The sequence below is a fragment of the Mus musculus genome, chromosome X (genome assembly GCF_000001635.26).
Source record: "Mus musculus strain C57BL/6J chromosome X, GRCm38.p6 C57BL/6J".
NCBI lineage: Eukaryota > Metazoa > Chordata > Mammalia > Rodentia > Muridae > Mus > Mus musculus.
Genome location: NC_000086.7, coordinates 78,111,082 through 78,133,011, shown reverse-complemented (window position 1 = coordinate 78,133,011; position 21,930 = coordinate 78,111,082). Strand labels below are relative to the sequence as shown.

The following is a 21,930-nucleotide window of genomic DNA, read 5'->3' as shown; positions in this document are numbered from 1 at the left end:
GAGCATAGTCAACAGGAAAAATCACCAAGATTAGAAAAATAAATTTCACTAACCTCACATCTGAAAGAGGCTAATATCCAAAATATGTAAAGAACTCAAGAAGCTAACCTCCAAACAAACAAACAAACAACCCAATCAAAAAATGAGGTATAAAACTAAACAAGATGCAAAAAAGAGGACCCACAAATGGCTGAGAAGCACTTAAATAAATGCTCAAAGTCCTTACTCATCAGGAAAATGCAAATCAAAACGACTCGGAGATTCTAGCTTATACCAATCAGAATGGCTAAGATAACCTCAGGAGATAGCACCTGTTGGTGAGAATGTGGAGAAAGAGATACACTTCTCTGTTGCTGGTGGGATTGCTAACTGGTACAAACACTTTGGAAGTCAATCTTGAGTTTACTCAGAAGATTAAAAATAGAGTTACCTAAAGATTTAGCTATACCACTCCTGGAAATATACCCAAAAGATGCCCTACTATACCACAAGGGCATGTGTTCTACTATGTTCATAGTGGCCTTATTTTGTGATAGCCAGAAGCTGGAAACAACCCAGATGTCCTACAACAGAAGAATGGATACAGAAATTGTGTTCGTTTACACAATTGAATACTATTCAGCTATTAAGATCAAGGACATCATGAATTTTGCAAGCACATGAATGGAAATAGAAAATATAATCCTGTGTTATCTCAGACCGAAAAGGACATGCATGGTATGAACTCACTAATAAGTGGATATTAGGTAAAAATTTACAGAACACCCAGAAAAACATGCACAGAACTAAGGAAGGTTTTCAAGCTGAAAGGCCCAGGTGAGAATGCTTCTGTTACACTTGGGAGGGTGACGAAAGCAATCACGGGGGACAGAGGGAGGGATATGAGTAGTATATGGAGGGGGAGGGGGAAAGGGGAACAGGATCTGGTATTGGGGGAAGGGTTCAGGAGCAAAGCCCTGAGGACCAGCAGAATGAATGGAAACAGGCAACCTCAGGAGTTGGGAGATCAGGGGTCTCTCCAGAAAGTACCAGAGACCTGGGAGGTTAGAAGCTCTCAGGACTCAAAGGCAGGGACCTTAGATGAAATACCCAACAGTGGGGAGAGGGAACTCATAGAGTCCATCTCCAGTATAAAGATAGGGCGTCAAATGGAGGAATTGAGTTGCAACCACACAGTCAAAAACTTTGATCCAGTTATTGTTCCTGTCTAGAAGAACTTCAGTGACAAAAATGGAGAAGAGACTGAGGGAAAGGAGGTTCAGTGACTGGGCCAAATTGGGATCCATCTCAAGGGGAGGTTTCAAGGTCTGACACTACTATTGATTCTATGACGTATTTACAAACAGGAGCCTAGCATGTCTGTCCTCCAAGAAGCCCAACAACCAGATGACTGAGACAGATGCAGATACTTAAATACAACCAATGGTCTAAAGTCTGGGACCCCTGTGGTTGAATTAAGGAAAGGCTGGAAGAAGTTGAGGAAGAGAATAATCCCGTAGGAAGACCAACAATCTCAACAAACCTCGACCCCTGAGATCTCTCAAACACTGAGTCAAAAACAAGTCAGCATACACCAACTGATATGAGGCCCCAGACACACACACACACACACACACACACACACACACACACACACACATATATATATATATATACAGCAGAGTACTCCCTGGTATGGTCTCAATGAGAGAAGATGCACCTAACCCTTGAGAGACTTGAGGCCCCAGGGAGTGGGGAGGCCTGTCAGGGTGTGTAGGAGTGTCTAGGGATATGGGGATATTCTCTTGGAGACAGGACAGGAGGAATGGGATGAGGAACTGTCTGAAAGTGGACCTGGAGGGGGTTAATGGCTGGACTGGAAAAAAAAAATTAAGGATAAGTAATTTTTTAAAGTAACATCCTTTTACAAGGCACAGAAAGAAATGTGAAATAACAGCCTTATTTCAACAACAAAAAGACTCTTTGCATCTGTTTCAATTTCAGAATTTAGAAAACAGTATTTAGCACCACTGTCTAGAATCTTCTCCCTTTCACTGTCCCAAGCCCTCAAAGAAGATTGCATCTGCCTTTTGTTTTTTGATAGCTAACTACATTTTAAGGAATCATTGCAATACACATAGAAAAATGTAGTATATAAATGTATATTTATAGGGTTTGGTATAATGGATTATCATTACAGTTAATTTATTCTATTCCTCAAAACTGATTGACTCATTTGTATACTCTTTAAATATATCTGAATTCCTTTGATTGCTGAAGTCATTAAGCAAAATATAATCTCCTCAGATGGATTTCTGGAAAAGAGATTTATTTTCTCTGTTTTAAATAATGTGGAAAATGTAGCCAGAAACAATGAGTTTGTTATGTGAAATATTTTAGTGTGCTGGGATAATTCAACCTCCTATGATGAATTACAGGTAAAACTAAATACTAAGCAAAATATAAAGCTCACTTCTGTTGTGTTCTTGGCAATACCCCTAGAAGTGTGCATTTTCAAATATTACAAAAGTGTTAGTTATGAAAATATCATTTGTTCCACATTTATGTGTTACACTTATTTATGTATTACATTCACATGCCTTTTGAATGAGCTCTTTTCACAAGGTCGTTATTGCTTCTTAAATCACTTTATTTAATCATTCAAAAAAAGGAATAACAGGTCGTAGATCATGAGAAGAGAAAGAAAAGGCAAGTCAGGAATGTGGTATTCAGTATCCTGGCTGCTCAGGGGAGGAAAAAATGTATTTTGAAAGGAAAGGTGAATTATACATGATACTGATTCCACAGTCATGAGGTTATGATGCATAATTCTCATCCTGCTGTTATCTGTTCAAACATGAAAAATAAATAATACATGGTTAAGCTGACAGGAAAGTTTTCATTACTGAGATTGCAGGAGAACAAAGTTAAATATAACAATGTAGACTATAGACGAATAATTGTACAAAAAGAGTTCCTTTGGCAGAAATCAACTGTGTCCCATACATTGGATATATAGTTTCCACATGAAATAATGACACTGTGGTCCTACATTCAAAATTAGACTGAGAGTGATCAAAGTATATATTTAAATGTCAACAGGCTTATACCAAGTCAGTGGAAAGTATATTCCACAAATTATATATAAATTGAAAGATTTCAAGTGAAAAAATATTTTGTTGATGGAATATTTTCAAAATAAAAACATTACAAATTCTGAATGATACAAAATCTTTAATATTGTTTTATAAATGAAATTATTCTCTATGTCATATTTGTCACTATAGGATTTGCAAATATAAAGTCCTAGTAACAGACTGTCTAGATTTTGCTTCATTTAAGAACAAGTACTTTTACTCACGTGCTTATGTCAGATTTTTACGCAAAAACCTTTCTCATTTAAAAAATAGAGATGGGATTATATACCTTCTGTTTCTACTCACCTACAGAAGATCATTACTCAGGACAGGTATCTATAAAAGAAAGTAAGTGGGGTAAGGAGCAACAATGTTTGTATAACTACAAAATGAGGACAGCTCCCAAATAATTCTATCTAAATCATGAATTATGTGTGTGTATATATACACACATATATATACATATATATTGACATATATGGATTTTAATATGAATATTAATATAAGCAATATAAATACATACATATATACATATATATGCTATAGCAAAAAACAACATGCATTAATTTTACCTGTACCCAGGACATGTCTAATGTTTTCAGGAGGAATGTGGCTTGACACAGCATATTTCACAAGTCTTTCATTTTCCTCAGAAGTTAAAGGTTTATTGCCTGTATTCCATGAATAATAATGTCAGAGATTTCTTCATGAAAATCCTGCATTATGTACATTGCTTCCTTTGTGTCACACCATGATATTTAATGAAAAGTCCCAACTTCTCCAAATTCATTTATTCTAGATGAGCCAATACTGATAATGAAAATTAACCCAATAATCATGGACACACTTACTAAGGTAAAAATTGTGGTATGAGATCACTTTCCAGTATTTCATGATGAAGAAAACATAGAAAGTATTTTTCTATGGAAATTACACATATCAATCCCATCTACTCTTAAAAATAAGAGTCAAGAACTTCAATGGAAAATGGAAACCTCACATTTCTCTTGGCCTATACTGCTTTAATTTTCTACACATTTAGTGACATGGCACTGAAAATGGTCTAAACTTTGGGAAAATCACATATGCTCCGTTTTTCCAGGGAACAAACATGAACACAAACTCTTCCAATTACTTTCATCATTGCCCACAGTCTTCAGTGCCATGCTACTCAAATTACAATATAATATACAAGTAGGTCCACATATAATCTGGTTGTCATTTAGTGGAAAGGGCTTTAGAAATCCTATAACACTTTATTGGGAGGAGGGGAATCTGACTTAGTCCTTATTTATGAAGCAGTAATTTTGTTACTATTTCAGAGATCCACTGCCATTCTTACCAAGAACAAATATCAATTTTGTTTTCCGGTCAGCTCTGTCCACATTCTCACTATAAAATACTAAGTTCTCAGGTGTCTCCTTCACAAGTTCATAATGATTATCCCCTTGATCTGTAATGATAATAGAAATATTTCAAAAGTCAGTAACATTCAATGTTCTACTTTATTTGATGTTACCTATTTGTGAAACATTAATGTTGACCCTGACAGTAGCAATCATCTCTGATTCATAATATACAACCCATGCATGCATGGCTATTCCTGTAGGCATTCATTTTCCATATTATATTGTAATATGAAGAACATCTGTTTCTATGCTATAAAACTGATTAAAAATCCAAAGTACAGAGACTTTCCATTCCTCTGAATATCTGTGTCAAGACTAGTGTGCTATTGGTGAGGTATTCCTGCATTTCCAACCAGATATCAAAGGGTTCTTGTAAATTGTGTGAGAAGTTAAAACTGAATTTTAGCAACACTTGGAGGGAAATGTATAATGTACAAAAAGAAATAATTTCTAATTAGTAAAATGCACAAAATATTGTACTTTTCCTATTATTGACGAAAAAGATGTAAGTATGAAATTTTTAGTGATAACCAGACATTCACACTGTGGGGGGGGGGGGGGAAGAGAGAGAAAGAGAGACAAAGACAGATTCTGTGAGTAACATTTCCACTTATTGTATGATACATTGTGTCCCTTTCATTAGCAAGACTGTTTTTTAACAACCATGTAAAGTTAGGTAAAGCATTTCCTTACCAATAGAATGTACACTCTGGTGTTTGTTTGTCTCTTTTGCTTGTTTTAATATCAAAAGTCAAATTTTGTATAATTTAATTGAATAATGTAGCTATTATTTTAGCAATTCTTACAAATATGAAGGAGAAATTTTGAAATCCTTGAACAGATTTTACCATAACTGCTTTTCAAAATTAAAGTTTTTTAATATTCTCTGCAAAATATAAGAAAATAAATATTGAAAATAAAAGTGTAAACTAAATTTCCCTTACTCAAGGGTGACAGACCATGTTTGTAATGTAAGCACATAGGAGCCAGATGCAGGAATTTTGCAAAGATATTTGATGATATTGAGGCCTTCTAGAAAGAACCCGATTTAGCAAATAAAACAGTGATGTAATATATGACAAAAATCACAGTAAAATGATCTAGATATTATTTATCTGTGGGAAAACTTCTTGGAAAATATATTGTTAAAATTATTTACATCTTTAGGTTATAGTGGTCTTCTCCAAGTAAACTTGGGATGACCTAGAATTTATTTGGACTTAGAAGAATATCTGAGGGTGTTGGGAGTGATTGATAAATTTCCAAAAAGCCAGATTTACTCTTGATCTATGTACCTTTGGGCAGTTGAACTGTCAGCTTGCCCGACCACAATGCTTTGATAATAGGCGGTGCTCCCAGAACCTGTACTTACACTGAGTTTTGTAGGTCTTGCCATCTTCTTGCAAATACCCAGTGATTGTGGTCAATGAGCACTGTCCATTTTCACTAAAAAGTTAAAGAGAGAACATATGGCTTGTTCTTTGCTAACAATAAATTCATATTAAAGATCTTCAAGTGTTAGAATGCATTCAAGAAGGTATTGTACAGAGACAGGAGCTAATTACTTATGTTTACCTCAATTTCTCCTAATTCTTGTTTAGAAATTATCATATTGTTTGCGGGCATAGAGTTGCCTTTCTTTATTTGTGCCAATTTTGCCCCATGGTATGAAAGTTCTGGTGATATCCTTATACAAACTTCAATAGTCATCGAGTATGATACTCTGTACAAAAATTCTTTTGTTTTAGTCCAGCCATAATATAGACACGGGTTTATAAGTATATATTTTAAGTGGTGTTATATGTAATGTAAAACTTACAGTTGTATCTATTAAACAGAAATGGTTCTAAGAATTTTCAATTCTTATTGACTTATATACACATGCATTGGACACAGTAATCCAAATGTCAGAGAGAACCTGTGAACATAGAACTTCAGGAAATAGGATTCAAAAACTAGATTTATCTGACACATTTGTGGAAAAAGTTTATGAAAACTCTAATTGAATAACACAGCATATATGGCACTGACCTATGTGATCACACGCTTCACCTAATTACAATCAATATCTTTAGAGGGTTCTGTATCAAACAGAAATGATAAAATTCAATGGCAGCCCTCCAACCATATTGAATACTCAGGATATACTCATAAAATTGGAGACACTGATCATATCTCTATGTGATGTCCAGATATGACCCATCATATCATATTAATATTACATTGCTAAAAAAAAAATGGGGTCATGATTTTCATGACCAGGACCAAAATATTGTCCTGTAATTTACACAGGATTGATGATAAGAAATGAAAACAGTCTTCTCAGTTTACATTCTTGATAATTTGCTTACAGTACATAAAATGTGACTTTCATTTCCTTGCATTCCTTTTCACAGGTAAGGCTACGACAATAGATTCTCAGTTTTCCACCTCTCTCTATCTTGTCTACTCTATCAGCAGCAATAGCAACAGTTTTCCAAGGTCCTTCCATCTGTAAAAGGAATAAAAATAACAAAGAAAACCATACAAACCATTAGAATATGAGTTGGTATTCACATCTCTCCTCTCAATACTTCATATTTTTTAAATTACTAGAAATATTCATCAATAATATTTCATTTGTTAGCTCTAGATAATGTTTCCAGGAGTGAAGCACACCTCAGAGCAATATGATGACTTGATTAAAATAGAACCATATACATGAGATGCTCATCATTCATTCTAATATACTCTGAAAATCCAATCCCTTATTTCACTAATTTCATCTTAGAGAACATCTGATTGGCAAAGTGTACCTGAATGAAAGTCAGAAAGGTTATTTCATGGGTTTGCATGGATTAACTGAATGATAAATCACATTCATAGAATTATGCTACTGAGGAAGCTCACACTTACAAACACAGACCCCTGCATTTACCGCAGCATGTGCCAGTCCAAATGCCAAAGCAAGCAGCAGAAATTTTGCCATTATGGCACAAGACTTTCTTTTCTACAGAAGCTCAAAGCAAATAAGTAGTTGTGAAGGATGTAGACTAACAAAGGTTTTTATGCATTTAGTGAAAAGGAGGGACATAGAATCATCCAATGATTTCCTATCACAACAACCTAGTTCTTTTCAGTACTTCCTGCTGGGCCCTGGTAAATGAAGTATGAAGTCATATCCTTAAGGGTATTAGATTATTTTTCAGGTTGTGACATGTTTGTATGATTAACTGAGCATTCCTATTAGGATGAAAGGAGTATCTCTATGATAGTGTGTACAAGTAATGGCTTTGGCTCCAGAACTATAGTCGTGGGTAAATGTCACAATGTATATTAATATATCCTATATGATTCATTTAAAAATGTGAAATGCTTTGTACGATACTTTCTGAAATGTAGCCTAATACTATGCAGTTAAAGAAATTAAAACATTGGCCTGGGCAATAGGAGCCAAAGCAACCACATGCTTGCAAGAAAGTATGTTAAAGAGTAAGAAGAATTTAATATAAGGATATAGTCATAAGACCTCTTCTACAATTAAGCCTTTCCATATATTGAGTTCTTTATCCTTACAGATCAATATCATCCACTACCACATGTAAATAACTACAAGAGAGATCATTGAAAATAATAAACATATGTGTGTATGTCTGTGTGTATGTGTGTGTGCAATGTAACACTACTTCTCAAAATATAAAACTTTACTTTTGTATATGTTCCCAGGACTGACCATGTGATGTAGAATAACCAGTTGTTCCCCTCTTCCTATTCTCAGTTAATCATTTCCTGGAGTTCTTTATATGGAATTGTTGTTTCATGGTCTTTTTAATCTACAAGTTTTTATTTCCATTGTTCTCCCAATTGAATGTTCATTTAATCATAGTGTGATGCTTGGTGGTGGCTTCTCTCTCCCTCTCTCTCTTCCAACTGTATTTTCCTCTATACCTTACAATCCTTCCATTCTTTTTTCTTCAATAAAGCCAAGGCATTATATGCGGAATCTGTAGAATAGATCTTTCCACATATATTTTTTGGTTAGTTATGGTTTTCTATACTAGTATCCAAATGATGCTATAAAAGGGAAGATTTTACTATAATGAGTGAGTCCTAAATCCTTTTCCTTTTATTGAAAGGAAGTATTTTTTCTCATAAAATATATACAGTTTATGGATTTCCATCTCTCTATTTCTCCCAAGTCCTCCTCATATAACATCTAATTTAGATGGATTGGATTTCTGTCTCTCACTAGAAAGTAAAAAATCTTCTAAGGAATAATAATAAAATAAAGCATAGTATAGTAAAAAAATAAATCTCTAACAAAACTAAGTTGGAACAAACAAACAAACAGGAAGAGAGCCCAATAGAAGGCATAAAAACGAGATACCTATTCTTTCACACATTCTGGAATCCTATAAATCACTAACTTGGGAGTCATAATAAGTATGAAAATGACATATTATTTAAAATGGGAGGAAACTGGTGAAGTGGAAGGGGATTGGGAGAAGAACCATTGGAGGGGGACATTGTGGGGCAGCATTTGGAATGTAAATAAAAAATCATTAACTTAAAAAATTCGTTGGAAAATTGAAAAAAATAAAAAATAAAATAAAATTGTAACAATAGATAATCATTTTTCAAAAAAGGAAAAAGAGAATATTGTGAGAAAAAAATCTCCAATGATCCTGTTGAATCAGATTTCTGCTGGCCATCCACTGAGGGGCTTGTAGCTATGCTTAAGTTTAGTTTGATTACTTAATGAGGTTCCCTTGAAGGAAAATAGCTTTCATTTGAATGTGACTATCAATTGGGGATTGCTTCTGGTTTAGGAATGGGGCATGTATCCACATCTCTTATCTCCAGGTCTCCACGTGGTACAGACCTATGGAGGCCCTCTGCATGGTGCTTCAGTTTCAATATGTTCATATGTACATCCATCATATTAATTTAGAAAGCCTTGCATGCTTGGTGTTCTCCATCTCCTGTGGGTATAATTGTCTTTCTTCCTCCCTTCAACAGGGTTTCCTGCACCCTTAAGGGAAGGATTTGATAGAGATACTGACTTTAGGGGCATGACTATTACAAGGTCTCAAGTGATTCCTAACCCCTTATCTGAAGATTTGGATCTAGGAAGAACACATGAGACAAAACATGCCACATTTGTCTTTCTAGATCTGGGTTATCTCACTCAACAGCATCTTTGTTAGTGCCTGTCATATATCTGAAATTTTCATGATTCCACTTTTCCTCATCATTGAACACTATTCCATAGTATATATGTACCATTTTTTTTGTTAGCCACAAGAGAATTTCAGGAGATTTAGGTTATTTTCAATTCCTAGCTGATATGAATATAGGAGCAATTAACATATATGAGCAAGTAGCTGACAAAAAGCATGTCAAGTCATTTGGGCACAAGCCAACAAGATGTTTAACAGAGTCACATGGTGCATTTACTTTTACAAGATTGAGAATTCTCCACACTGTTTTCAAGAGTAGCTCTGCAACTTTGAAATTTCTCTAAAAGCTGTTTCTGAACCCTCTCATTTTCTCTCTGCTTCTCTTCTTTTTAAACACTTATCTTAATGTCAAACTCTCACAAGAAATCCACCATGGGCTTTCTGACACATTGTATTTTAATTTTGAATGTATTCTGGATATTAGTTCACAGCTAGCATGTTTGCCTGCAGCGGCTATAATAGATTTTGCCCATCTGTAGCCAGCAACAGTGAGGACCTGGATCACGGGACTGTGCACTTCCTTTCTGATCTAGAGACCACTGATAGATTTTGAGGTAGAAAGAACAGTCATTTCCTTTGTGTAGGAAGTACAGTTCCTTTGTGAGGACATTAGGGACCAAGAGTTAGTTCCAAAGCCAAAATAACATACATAACGCTGAATAAATTAGTAGAGCCCCTAATAAAACTGAAAATAAATGATACTGTGAAAAGATCCTGTTGTGTGTAGGGGATTTGAAAAGCTTGAGATGAAGATTTTAGAAATTGGAGAAAAAAATTAACAATGTTTTTCGATGTGTGAAATTGTTGACAAACACAATTTTAGTGTAAATCACATTACTGGAGATATCCCTGAGAAATCACACATCCTTCCTCTGCATTTGTTTTCTGTTGCCTGCCAGTAAGAATGAGAGGATAATCCATGATATAATCCAATTACAGATTGATGATATGCTTCTGTGTTTGGTGACCTTTTCAAACCAAATGAATAGTTCACTGAATTCTGTTTCTCAAGAAGGCAGCTGCTGTATTTCTTGAATTTATACTTAGAATCAATATGAACAGGGGAAGGCATCTGTATGTTTTCACAGTTCCAAAACACCTGTGTAGCTCTATTTGCCTCCACTATTTTGGCAATATTCACACATCATGCACAGAAACTTTGTAACAGATATTTTATGAATTCAAACTGGAATTTTAGTTTATATTGTCAGAAAGAATAAGATGACATGTTACATGATTGCACATTTCATTATTTTCTATATTCCTCTCTTCAAATTATTACTCATTTATCTTTTCTGTGTTCATTTTATTAATATTTTTAAGGTGATTATACATTCTGAACATAAGTGCTCTTGTAAAAATATACTGAAATACCTGATCAATATGTTTTCATCTATCTCCAAGTACCAAATATCTAAATTTGGATAAAATTTACCCTGTGTCTATGTCTCTATCTCTGTCTATTTTATTGGACATTTCAGACATGGAATCATTGTTATCAAAAGTGATTTTTCTGCTCAATTATATCCAAGATTTTAAAGTTAAAAGTGTTCAGTTCTCCTAAATCTAAGCCAGTTTTGAATTATTGCTCTCTGATTTGGCACAATAAGGATCTGTATATGGTGAAAATGATGAAGAAGTTTCTGGTTACAGATGTTCATGTGTCATCCTAAAAAATAAATATATTGTAAGAGGTCAAATTTAAATTCAATATTTATAAAAATCTTTTTGCATAGAATGTCTAAATTCAAAATATTTCTTACATTTTATTTTTGTATTTTTTCCAAGTTTTTATTAGATATTTTCTTCATTTACATTTCACATGCTATCCTGAAAATACCCTATACACTCCCCCCACCCTGCTGCCATACCCACCCACCCCAACATCGTGGCCCTGACATTCCCCTGTACTGGGGCATATAAAGTGTGCAAGACCAAGGGTTTTGTGAGTTTTGTGATTTAGAAAGCTTTGATAAGTTTGACATAAAAGGGTGAGAAATGTGAAACAAGAGTAAACAGAATACCTCATATATGTGATACATGTGTGAAATGGTCAACAGCTTCATTTAATCAATATGTTATTGAGATATACATGACAAAGCAGATATTTTCACAAATAAATAATATTGTAGAATCCTGGATAAAGTAAGCAACAGTGAGACATTCTATGCTTTCAGCTTAATGGATATTGCACACGACTCAGATCGAATCCAAGAAATCACTCCACTCTGGTCAAAGAACATATGCTAAGGTTTATGACACTCTTCATATCTTTGAGTTCTCTAAAATTCTAGAATTCGTTGAAGTGGGGTGAATAGTTTCAGTAGTTAATCATGTATCACTGTTTTATGCATTTTTGTCTCTGACAATTTTTGAAGGTTTGTTTCCAACTACTAGTGAGTAATAATTAGGGACTAAAATGCCATGTTACAATCAGATTAAAATTGATAGATATATTCTTATGGTTGTTGACCTTTTCAAAATAAAAGAAAGATTCAATGACTATTGTTCTCAAGAACTGTACTGATATATTTCTTGGCTTGATACTCAAGCTTAGTACATTCAAAAGAGGACAGCTTTAAAATTTGACATAGTGTGAGAATAAAATAAACTTTGTAATTTTTCCAAATTGTAAACATTTTGCACAGATCATTGTAATGACTGTGTGATGATATGAAAATTCAGGTTGCTTATAATCTCATCATGAAACAAGGGACTTTATAATGAGTATTTTGTTTCATTTTTATATGCCTCTGAATAAATCATTTACTTATTATATTTAGGTATTTCATTTTTATTAAAATTGGGAATTTCATCATGAATTCTGAATCCATGTCTTGTTATATAAAATCTTTTTAGGTATTTCCTAGAAAATGTATGATTTTTTAATTTGCTGCCTCTTTAATATCTCTCAACATTCTAAACAAATTAAATTTTGATAAAATTTACTTTTCCATCTCTGCATCTCTCCTGCTTTCACCTGAGAATGCACTAATTAATTGCTATTTCCTTCCCTAAAAAAATGTTCCCTCTCTCCACTGTCTATGTTTTGCAAGTCTCATGGGATCATTTTCACGAAAGCTTCTCCAGCTTGCTTTACTTCTTAAATATTTAGTCGATTGACACCCTAAGTTGTAGCTGTACCCTATTCTCAAAAATCCCTTAGAAATACTTTATATACCATCAATCTACAAGAAACAAAATCAACAACTTCAAAAGAAAATTGTCTCTTATTGACTTTTTTCAAATTTTTATTAGAAATTTTCTTCATTTACATTTCAAATGCTATCCTGAGAGTCCCCTATACCCTCCCCCGCCATCCTGTTTCCCTACCCACTCACTCTCACTTCTTGGCCCTGGAGTTCCCCTGTACTGGGGCATATAAAGTTTGCAAGACAAAGGGGCATCTCTTCCCAATGATGGCTGACTAGGCCATCTTCTGCTACATATGCAGCTAGAGACATGAGCTCTGGGGGGGGTAATGGTTAGTTCATATTGTTGTTCCACCTATAGGGTTGTAGACCCCCTTCAGATCTTTGGGTACTTTTTCCAGCTCCTCCATTGGGGGCCCTATGTTCCATTCAATTGATAACTGTGAGCATCCACTTCTGTATTTGCCAGGCACTGACATAGCCTCACAAGAGACAGCTATATCAGGGTACTTTCAGGAAAATCTTGCTGGTATGTGCAATAGTGTCTACGTTTGGTGGCTGATTATGGGATGCATCCTTGGATGGGGTAGTCTCTGGATAGCCCATCCTTTCATCTCAGCTCCAAACTTTGTCTCTGTAACTCCTTCCATGGGTATTTTGTTCCCTGTTCTAAGAAGGAGTGAAGTATCCAAACTCTAGTCTTCCTTCTTCTTGATTTTCTTGTGTTTTGCAAATTATATCTTGGGTGTTCTAAGTTTCTGGGCTAATATCTGCTTATCAGTGAGTGCATATCAAGTGAGTTCTTATTGGTTGGGTTACCTCACTCAGAATGATATCCTCCAGATACATCCATTTGCCTAAGAATTTCATAAATATGTTGTTTTTAATAGCTGAATAAAATTCTGTAAATGTACCACATTTTCTGTATCCATTCCTCTGTTGAGGGACATCTGGGTTCTTTCCAGCTTCTGGGTTTTATAATTAAGGCTGTTATGAACATAGTAGAACATGTGTCCTTATTGCAAGTTGGAACATCTTCTAGGTACATGCCCAGGAGTGTTATTGCTGTATTTTCAGTTAGTACTAGTCCAATTTTCTGAGGAACCATCTGACTGATTTGCAGACTTGTACAAGCTTGCAATCCCACCAGCAAGGGAGGAGTGTTCCTCTTTCTCCACATCCTCACCAGCATCTGATCTCAGCTGAATTTTTGATCTTAGCCATTCTGACTCCTGTGAGGTGGAATCTCAAGATTGTTTTGATTTGTATTTCCCTGATGATTAGGATGTTGAACATTTTTTCAGGTGATTCTCAGCCCTGTTGAGAATTCTTTGTTTAGCTCTGTACCCCATGCTTTAATGGGGTTATTTGTATTTCTGGAGACCAGCTTCTTGAGTTCTTTGTATATATTGGATATTAATCCCCTATCAGATTTAGGATTGGTAAAAATCCTTTCCCACACTGTTGGTGGCCTTTTTGTCTTATTGACAGTACCTTTTACCTTACAGAAGCTTTGCAATTTTATGAGGTCCCATTTGTCAATTCTTGATCTTACAGCACAAGCCATTGCTTTTCTGTTCAGGAATTTTTCCCCTGTGCCCATATGTTTGAGGCTTTTTCCCACTTTCTCCTCTATAAATTTCAGTGTCTTTGGTTTTATGTGGAGTTCCTTGATCCACTTAGACTTGCACTTTTTACAAGGAGATAAGAATGGATCAATTTGCATTCTTCTACATGACAACTGCCAGTTGTGCCAGCACCATTTGTTGAAAATGCTGTCTTTTTTCCACTGGGATGGTTTTTGTTCCCTTGTCAAAGATCAAGTGACCATTGGTGTGTGGGTTCATTTCTGGGTCTTCAATTCTATCCTATTGATATACCTGTCTGTTGCTGTACCAGTACCATGCAGTTTTTAATCACAATTGCTCTGTAGTACAGCTTGAGGTCAAGTAAGGTGCTTCCACCAGAGGTTATTTTATTGTTGAGAATAATTTTTGCTATCCTAGGTTTTTGTTTTTCCAAATGAATTTTCAAATTGCCCTTTCTAACTCTGTGAATAATTGAGTTGGAGGTTTAAGTTTGATTATTTCCTGCCATCTATTACTCTTGGGTGGATTTGCTTCACCTAAGCATCTAGGTGTGCTGTCAGGCTGCTAGTGTATGCTCTCTCTAGTTTCTTTTTGGAGGCACCCAGAGTTATGAGTCCTCTTTGGACTGTTTTCATTGTGTGCCATAAGTTTGGGTATGTTGTAGCTTCATTTTCATTAAATTTTAAAGAGTCTTTTATTTATTTCTTTATTTCTTCCTTGATAAAGGTATCATTGAGTAGAGTGTTGTTCAGTTTCCCACGTGAATGTTGGCTTCCTAATATTTTATGCTGTTATTGAAGATCAGCCTTAATCCGTGGTGATCTAATAGAATGCATGAGACAATTTCAATATTTTTTATCTGTTAAAGCCTGTTTTGTGACTGATTATATGGTCAATTTTAGAGGAGGTACCATGAGGTGCTGAGAAGAAGGTATATCCTTTTGGTTTAGGATAAAATGTTCTGTAGATAGTTGTTAAATCCATTTGTTTCATAACTTCTATTAGTTTCCATGTGTCTCTGTTTACTTTCTGCTTCTAGTATCTGTCCATTGATGAGAGTAGGGTGTTGAAATCTTCCACTATTATTGTCTGAGGTGCAATGTGTGCTTTCAGTGTTACTAAAGTCTCTTTAATGAATGTGACTGCCCTTTGAATTGAGAGTTCATCTTGGTAGATTTTTACCTTTGATGTGTATGAAGTGCCCCTCCTTGTCTTTTTTGATGACTTTGAGTTGGAATTCGATTTTATTAGATATTAGAATGGCTACTCCAGATTGTTTCTTCATACCATTTGCTTGGAAATTTGTTTTACAGCCTTTCACTCTGAGGTAGTGTCTGTCTTTGTCCCTGAGGTGGGTCTCCTATAAGCAGCAAAAAGTTGGGTCCTGTTCATGTAGCCAGTCTGTTAGTCTATGTCTTTTTATTGGGGAATTAAGACCTTTGATGTTAAGAGATATTAAGGAAAAGTAATTCTTGCTTCCTGTTATTTTTGTTGTTAAAGTTAGGAATCTGTTCTTGTGGCTGTCTTCTTTTAGGTTTGTTGGAAGTTTACTTTCTTGCTTTTTCTAGGGCTTAATTTCCCTCCTTGTGCTGAAGTTTTTCATTTATTATCCTTTGAAGGGCTAGATTTGTAGAATGGTATTTTGTAAATTTGATTTTGTCCTGGAATACTTTTGTTTATCCATCTATGGTAATTGAGAGTTTCACTGGGTATAGTAGCCTGGGCTGGCATTTGTGTTCCCTTAGTGTCTGTATAACATCTGTCCAGGATCTTCTGGCTTTCATAGTCTCTGGTGAGAAATCTAGTGTAATTCTAATAGGTCTGTCTTTATATATTACTTGACCTTTTGCCCTTACTGCTTTTAATATTTTGTCTTTATTTAGTACATTTGTTGTTCTGATTTTTATGTGTCAGGAGGATTTTTTTTTTTTTTTGGTTCAGTCTATTTGGAGTTCTGTAGGCTTCTTGTATGTTCATGGGCATCTCTTTATTTAGGTTAGGGAAGTTTTCATCTATAATTTTGTTGAAGATATTTGTTGGCTGTTTAAGGTGAAAATCTTATTTCTCATCTACTCCTATTATCCATAGGTTTGGTCTTCTCATTGTGTCCTGGATTTCCCGGATTTTTTAAAAATAGAATCTTTTTTATTTTGCATTTTCTTTGATAGTTCTTTCCATGTTCTCTATAGAATTATTTGCATCTGAGATTCTCTCTTCCATCTCTTGTATTCTCTTCCTGATACTTGCATCTTTGGCTCCTGATTTCTTTCCTAGGGTTTCTATCTTCAGGGTTTCCAGGGTTTCCAGGGTTTCCAGGGTTTCTATCTCCCTTTGTGGTTTCTTTATTGCTCCTTCTTCTATTTTTAGATCTTGGATGGTTTTGTTCAATTCCATCATCTGTTTGGTTGTGTTTTACTATATTTTTTTTCCTGAGACAGTGTTTCTCTATATAGCCCTGGCTGTCCTGGAACTCATGCTGTAGACCAGGCTGGCCTCGAACTCAGAAATCTGCCTGCCTCTGCCTCCCAAGTGCTGGGATTAAAGGCGTGCGCCACCACCACCCAGCAAATCCTGTAATTCTTGTAGGGATTTTTGTGTTTCTTCGTTAAGGGTTTCTACTTGTTTAGCAGTGTTTTCCTGTAATTCTTTAAGGGACTTTTGTGCTTTCTCTTTAAGACTTTCTACCTGTTTAGCCGTGTTCTCATGTATTTATTTAAGTGGGTTATTAATTTCCTTCTTAAAAGTCTCTACCAACATCACGATATGCAATTTTAAATCTGAATCTTGCTTTTCGGGTGTGTTGGGGTATCCAGGACTCGCTGAGTTGGTAGTGCTGGGTTCTGATGATGGTGAGTGTTTCTGGTTTCTGTTAGTAAGATTCTTATGTTTGTCTTTTGCCATCTAGTATTTCAGGCATTAGTTGTTATAGCTGTCTCTGGCTGGAGCTTGTTCCTCCTGTGATACTGTTAGCATCTGTCAGCACTTCTGGAAGTCCAACTCTCACCTGAGTCTCAGTGGTCAGTGTACTCATTGCAGGCCACCTCTCCTCTGGTGGGGAAGGAGCACAGATGTCTGGAGCTCAAATCTGCTTCCTGCCTGAAGATGAAGGCCTGAAAGGGGGCTCTTCCAGAAGCTATGTTGCTTCTGCAGTCCGTGCACTCTCCTGCACAGTCTGGTCTCTGGGGGACCCAGGATACAAGATGGCTCTCTCACTTGCTCTGGCAGTCCAACATTTTCAATAAAACATTTTTTACTGTTTCCAAATGAATAACAAAATTTTGATTCTATTATTCTAAATACATAACTTTTCTGTAAAATACAAACTATAAATTACACATCTTCAGGATGAACCAACCATGGTGACTCTGAAAATCAGTACTCTCTAGCTATGATTTAATGGCAAATCATCTCAGAATCCTCAACCCACAGCTTTAGGTTTCTCTATCATCCAGTTAGATTATCATCATCCATACAGGTTGATGTCAAATCAAAATAGATGCATTTTATTATTTTTTGCTTACATCAAATTTCTCCTTTTGCATGGCTAGAAAACATGCCTTGGAAAATCCATGTGGCCTTTCTGGAGTCAAAGAATATGCATCTTGTATTGACTAATAGAAAACTACTTTTAGAGTTCAAAATATCTAAACGTTAATTAAGTTTACCTATCCTCTTTACCTCATTTTCAATCCTAAAATAAAACATTCACTCATTGGTGTTTTCCCTAAAGGAATGTTACTATGTCAAATGTCCAGTTCTTATACTTTAACATGATCAGTTCTTCTAAACTTTCTTCAGCTTTGCCTTCTAAATATATAGATCCATGTTTCATTTGTAAACAGTTCTAGTGTATTTGGAGGAAAAGATTCAGAAATTTATTGCTATAAATGTTCATTACCATCCACAAAATTGTTTATGATTGACGATGTTTTGCTTTCATGATTATGATAATCCTTTTGAATATACACTAACAATTATCTCCCTTGCAATTTCCATTATAAAGTGTATTTAATTCATTGCTTATTTCACATCTGTATTTTGGGCCCATTACATTATGAGAGATCATGAATTCTTTGACAAAACTTAGGTTCAGCAGATGATATGATAGTATATATAAGTGACCCTAAAAATTCCACCAGAGAACTCCTAAACCTGATAAACAGCTTCAGTGAAGTAGCTGGATATAAAATGAACTCAAACAAGTCAATGGCCTTTCTCTACACAAAGAATAAACAGGCTGAGAAAGAAATTAGGGAAACAACACCCTTCTCAATAGTCACAAATAATATAAAATATCTTAGCGTGACTCTAATTAAGAAAGTGAAAGATCTGTATGATAAAAACTTCAAGTCTCTGAAGAAAGAAATTAAAGAAGATCTCAGAAGATGGAAAGATCTCCCATGCTCATGGATTGGCAGGATCAACATTGTAAAAATGGCTATCTTGCCAAAAGCAATCTACAGATTCAATGCAATCCCCATCAAAATTCCAACTCAATTCTTCAACAAATTAGAAAGAACAATCTGCAAATTCATCTAGAATAACAAAAAACCTAGGATAGCAAAAAGTCTTCTCAAGGATAAAAGAACCTCTGGTGGAATCACCATGCCTGACCTAAAGCTTTACTACAGAGCAATTGTGATAAAAACTGCATGGTACTGGTATAGCAACAGACAAGTAGACCAATGGAATAGAATTGAAGACCCAGAAATGAACCCACACACCCATGGTCACTTGATCTTCGACAAGGGAGCTAAAACCATGCAGTGGAAGAAAGACAGCATTTTCAACAAATGGTGCTGGCACAACTGGTTGTTATCATGTAGAAGAATGCAAATCGATCCATTCCTATCTCCTTGTACTAAGGTCAAATCTAAGTGGATCAAGGAACTTCACATAAAACCAGAGACACTGAAACTTATAGAGGAGAAAGTGGGGAAAAGCCTTGAAGATATGGGCACAGGGGAAAAATTCCTGAATAGAACAGCAATGGCTTGTGCTGTAAGATCGAGGATTGAGAAATGGGACCTCATGAAAGAGCAAAGCTTCTGCAAGGCAAAAGACACCATCAATAAGACAAAAAGGCCACCAACAGATTGGGAAAGGATCTTTACCTATCTTAAATCAGATAGCAGACTAATATCCAATATATATAAAGAACTCAACAGGGTGGACTCCAGAAAATCAAATAACCCCCTTAAAAGATGGGGCTCAGAGCTAAACAAAGAATTCTCACCGGAGGAATACCGAATAGCAGAGAAGCACCTGAAAAAATGTTCAACATCCTTAATCATCAGAGAAATGCAAATCAAAACAACCATGAGATTCCATCTCACACCATTCAGAATGGCTAAGATAAAAAATGCTGGCAAGGATGTGGAGAAAGAGAAACACTCTTCCATTGTTGGTGGGATTGCAAGCTTGTACAACCACTCTGGAAACCAGTCTGGCAGTTCCTCAGAAAATTGGACATAGTACTACTGGAGGATCCTGCAATACCTATCCTGGGCATGTATCCAGAAGATGCCCCAACCGGTAAGAAGGACACATGCTCGACTATGTTCATAGCAACCTTATTTATAATAGCCAGAAGCTGGAAAGAACCCAGATGCCCCTTAACAGAGGAATGGGTACAAAAAATGTGGTCCATTTACAAAATGGAGTACTACTAAGCTATTAAAAAGAATGAATTTATGAAATTCATAGGCAAATGGTTTGACCTGGAGGGCATCATTCTGAGTGAGGTAACACAATCACAAAAGAACTCAAATGATAGGTACTCACTGATAAATGGATATTAGCCCATAAACTTAGTATAACGAGATATAAGGTACAATTTGCAAAACACATGAAACTGAAGAAGAATGAAGACCAAAGTGTGGACACTTTGCCCCTACTTAGAATTGGAAACAATCACCCATGGAAGGAATTACAGAGACAAAGTTTGGAGCTGAGGCAAAAGGATGGACCATCTAGAGACTGCCATATCCAGGGAGCCATCCCATAATTAGCCTCCAAACGATGACACCATTGCATACACTAGCAAGCGTTTGATGCAAGGACCGAGATATAGCTTTCTCTTGTGAGACTAGGCTGGGGCCTAGCAAACACAGAAGTGGATGCTCACAGTCAATTATTGGATGGAGCACAGGGCCCCCAATGGAGGAGCTAGAGAAAGTATCCAAGGAGCTAAAGAGATCTACAACCCTGTAGGTGCAACTTTATGAACTAACCAGTACCCCAGAGCTCTTGACTCTAGCTGCATATGTATCAAAAGATGGCCTAGTCGGCCATCACTGGAAAGAGAGGCCCATTGAACAGGCAAACTTTATATGCCCCAGTACAGGGGAACGCCAGGGACAAAAAATGGGAATGGGTAGGTAGAAGAGTGGGGGGGGGTGTGGGGGACTTTTGGGATAGCATTGGAAATGTAATTGAGGAAAATACATAATAAAAAAATGTAAAAAAAAAACTTAGGTTCAAACAGTAGCAAGTTGAGTTGAAAGACTCCAAAAGGAGCCCCTCCCTCAGGCTTCAGGACAATAGCGGACACCCAAGAACTCACGATAGACCAAGCTTGTTGCAAACCACATGAGGCTTTATTCAGGGAAAGCCAGAGCTCTGGGGATGACTCATATCCCACGCAGGGGTAGAGGAGTCAACCTCCAGGGGAAAGAGGTGCCAGTTTTTATAGGCCCTCAGAGGGAAAAGGAGAAGGGGGTGAGTAGGGGATTTCCAGATCTAAACAATGTCTATTCTCAAGAAATGGGTATGGGAGGGGTACAAGCAAAGAGTCTAATGAAGGTGTAGCAATGGGCACACACCTGGTCAGAACATTGGCAGACACACAGGTTCAAGGAGTGTCCAGAGCATTGTGCACCTCTATTTTTCTAAATCAGTGAAGCTAGTTCTGCTAACACTGACGTCTATCTTGCCAATTTCAAGGCTTCTGTGCCCCTTTACATTCTGCCAGGGTCTTTCATTTTCAACCACGACAGTAGAAAAAGTAAACATTCTTTATTTTCAATTGAGTGATAACTCACCCAAGATTCCATATCCTCAACATTTTCCAGTGGCTTTGTCTTCATGTATAATCTTAAACAAGTCCCCTCATCCATTCAGGTTGAGGTCAAATAAGGATAGATATTTAAACGTTTCTTTTCCCTTCTCTGTGGTAATCATGCTCCATGAAATTCCATGTCTCTTGAGTATAAATGAGGTTGAGTATAAACATATGCAAAAACATAGCTAATGATTTTTTCCTTAAATAACTTTATGGACAACTAAATAAATTCATTGATTCCAATTCCCTTGTTCTTATCTATAATCACAAACAGACTTGTTGAACCAAAAATTTTCACAATTTTGAATATGACAAAAATGAATTTAAAAGGAACTCTTGAAGTATGACAAAGAAAGGTGGGGTAAAGGGATAGTACACAGAG

The 21,930-nt window shown here is 36.0% G+C and overlaps 1 protein-coding gene across 1 annotated transcript; it reads right to left on the bottom strand.

Moving 5' to 3' along the window:
- Positions 1-2,608: 2,608 nt before the first annotated feature.
- Gm5938 (predicted gene 5938) lies at positions 2,609-7,545 on the bottom strand. The gene is made up of 7 exons (NM_001085534.2): positions 7,443-7,545; positions 6,877-7,016; positions 5,898-5,971; positions 4,459-4,569; positions 3,689-3,787; positions 3,423-3,452; positions 2,609-2,826 (listed from the first exon to the last, which is right to left on the bottom strand). The coding sequence occupies exons 1-6, from the start codon at positions 7,491-7,493 to the stop codon at positions 3,436-3,438; spliced, it is 492 nt and encodes a 163-aa protein (NP_001079003.1). The 5' UTR covers positions 7,494-7,545; the 3' UTR covers positions 2,609-2,826; positions 3,423-3,435.
- Positions 7,546-21,930: the final 14,385 nt, after the last annotated feature.

What these genes read in the sequence shown, in the direction of transcription:
- Gm5938 (NM_001085534.2), bottom strand. Translation starts at nt 7,493, where the DNA reads ATGGCAAAATTTCTGCTGCTTGCTTTGGCATTTGGACTGGCACATGCT. An exon ending in AAAGTCACATTTTATGTACT is followed by an intron (nt 5,972 to 6,876) that starts GTAAGCAAATTA and finishes TTAACTTTTTAG; the next exon opens with TGAAAATGGACAGTGCTCAT. An exon ending in AAAATTGATATTTGTTCTTG is followed by an intron (nt 3,788 to 4,458) that starts GTAAGAATGGCA and finishes CATGGAATACAG; the next exon opens with GCAATAAACCTTTAACTTCT.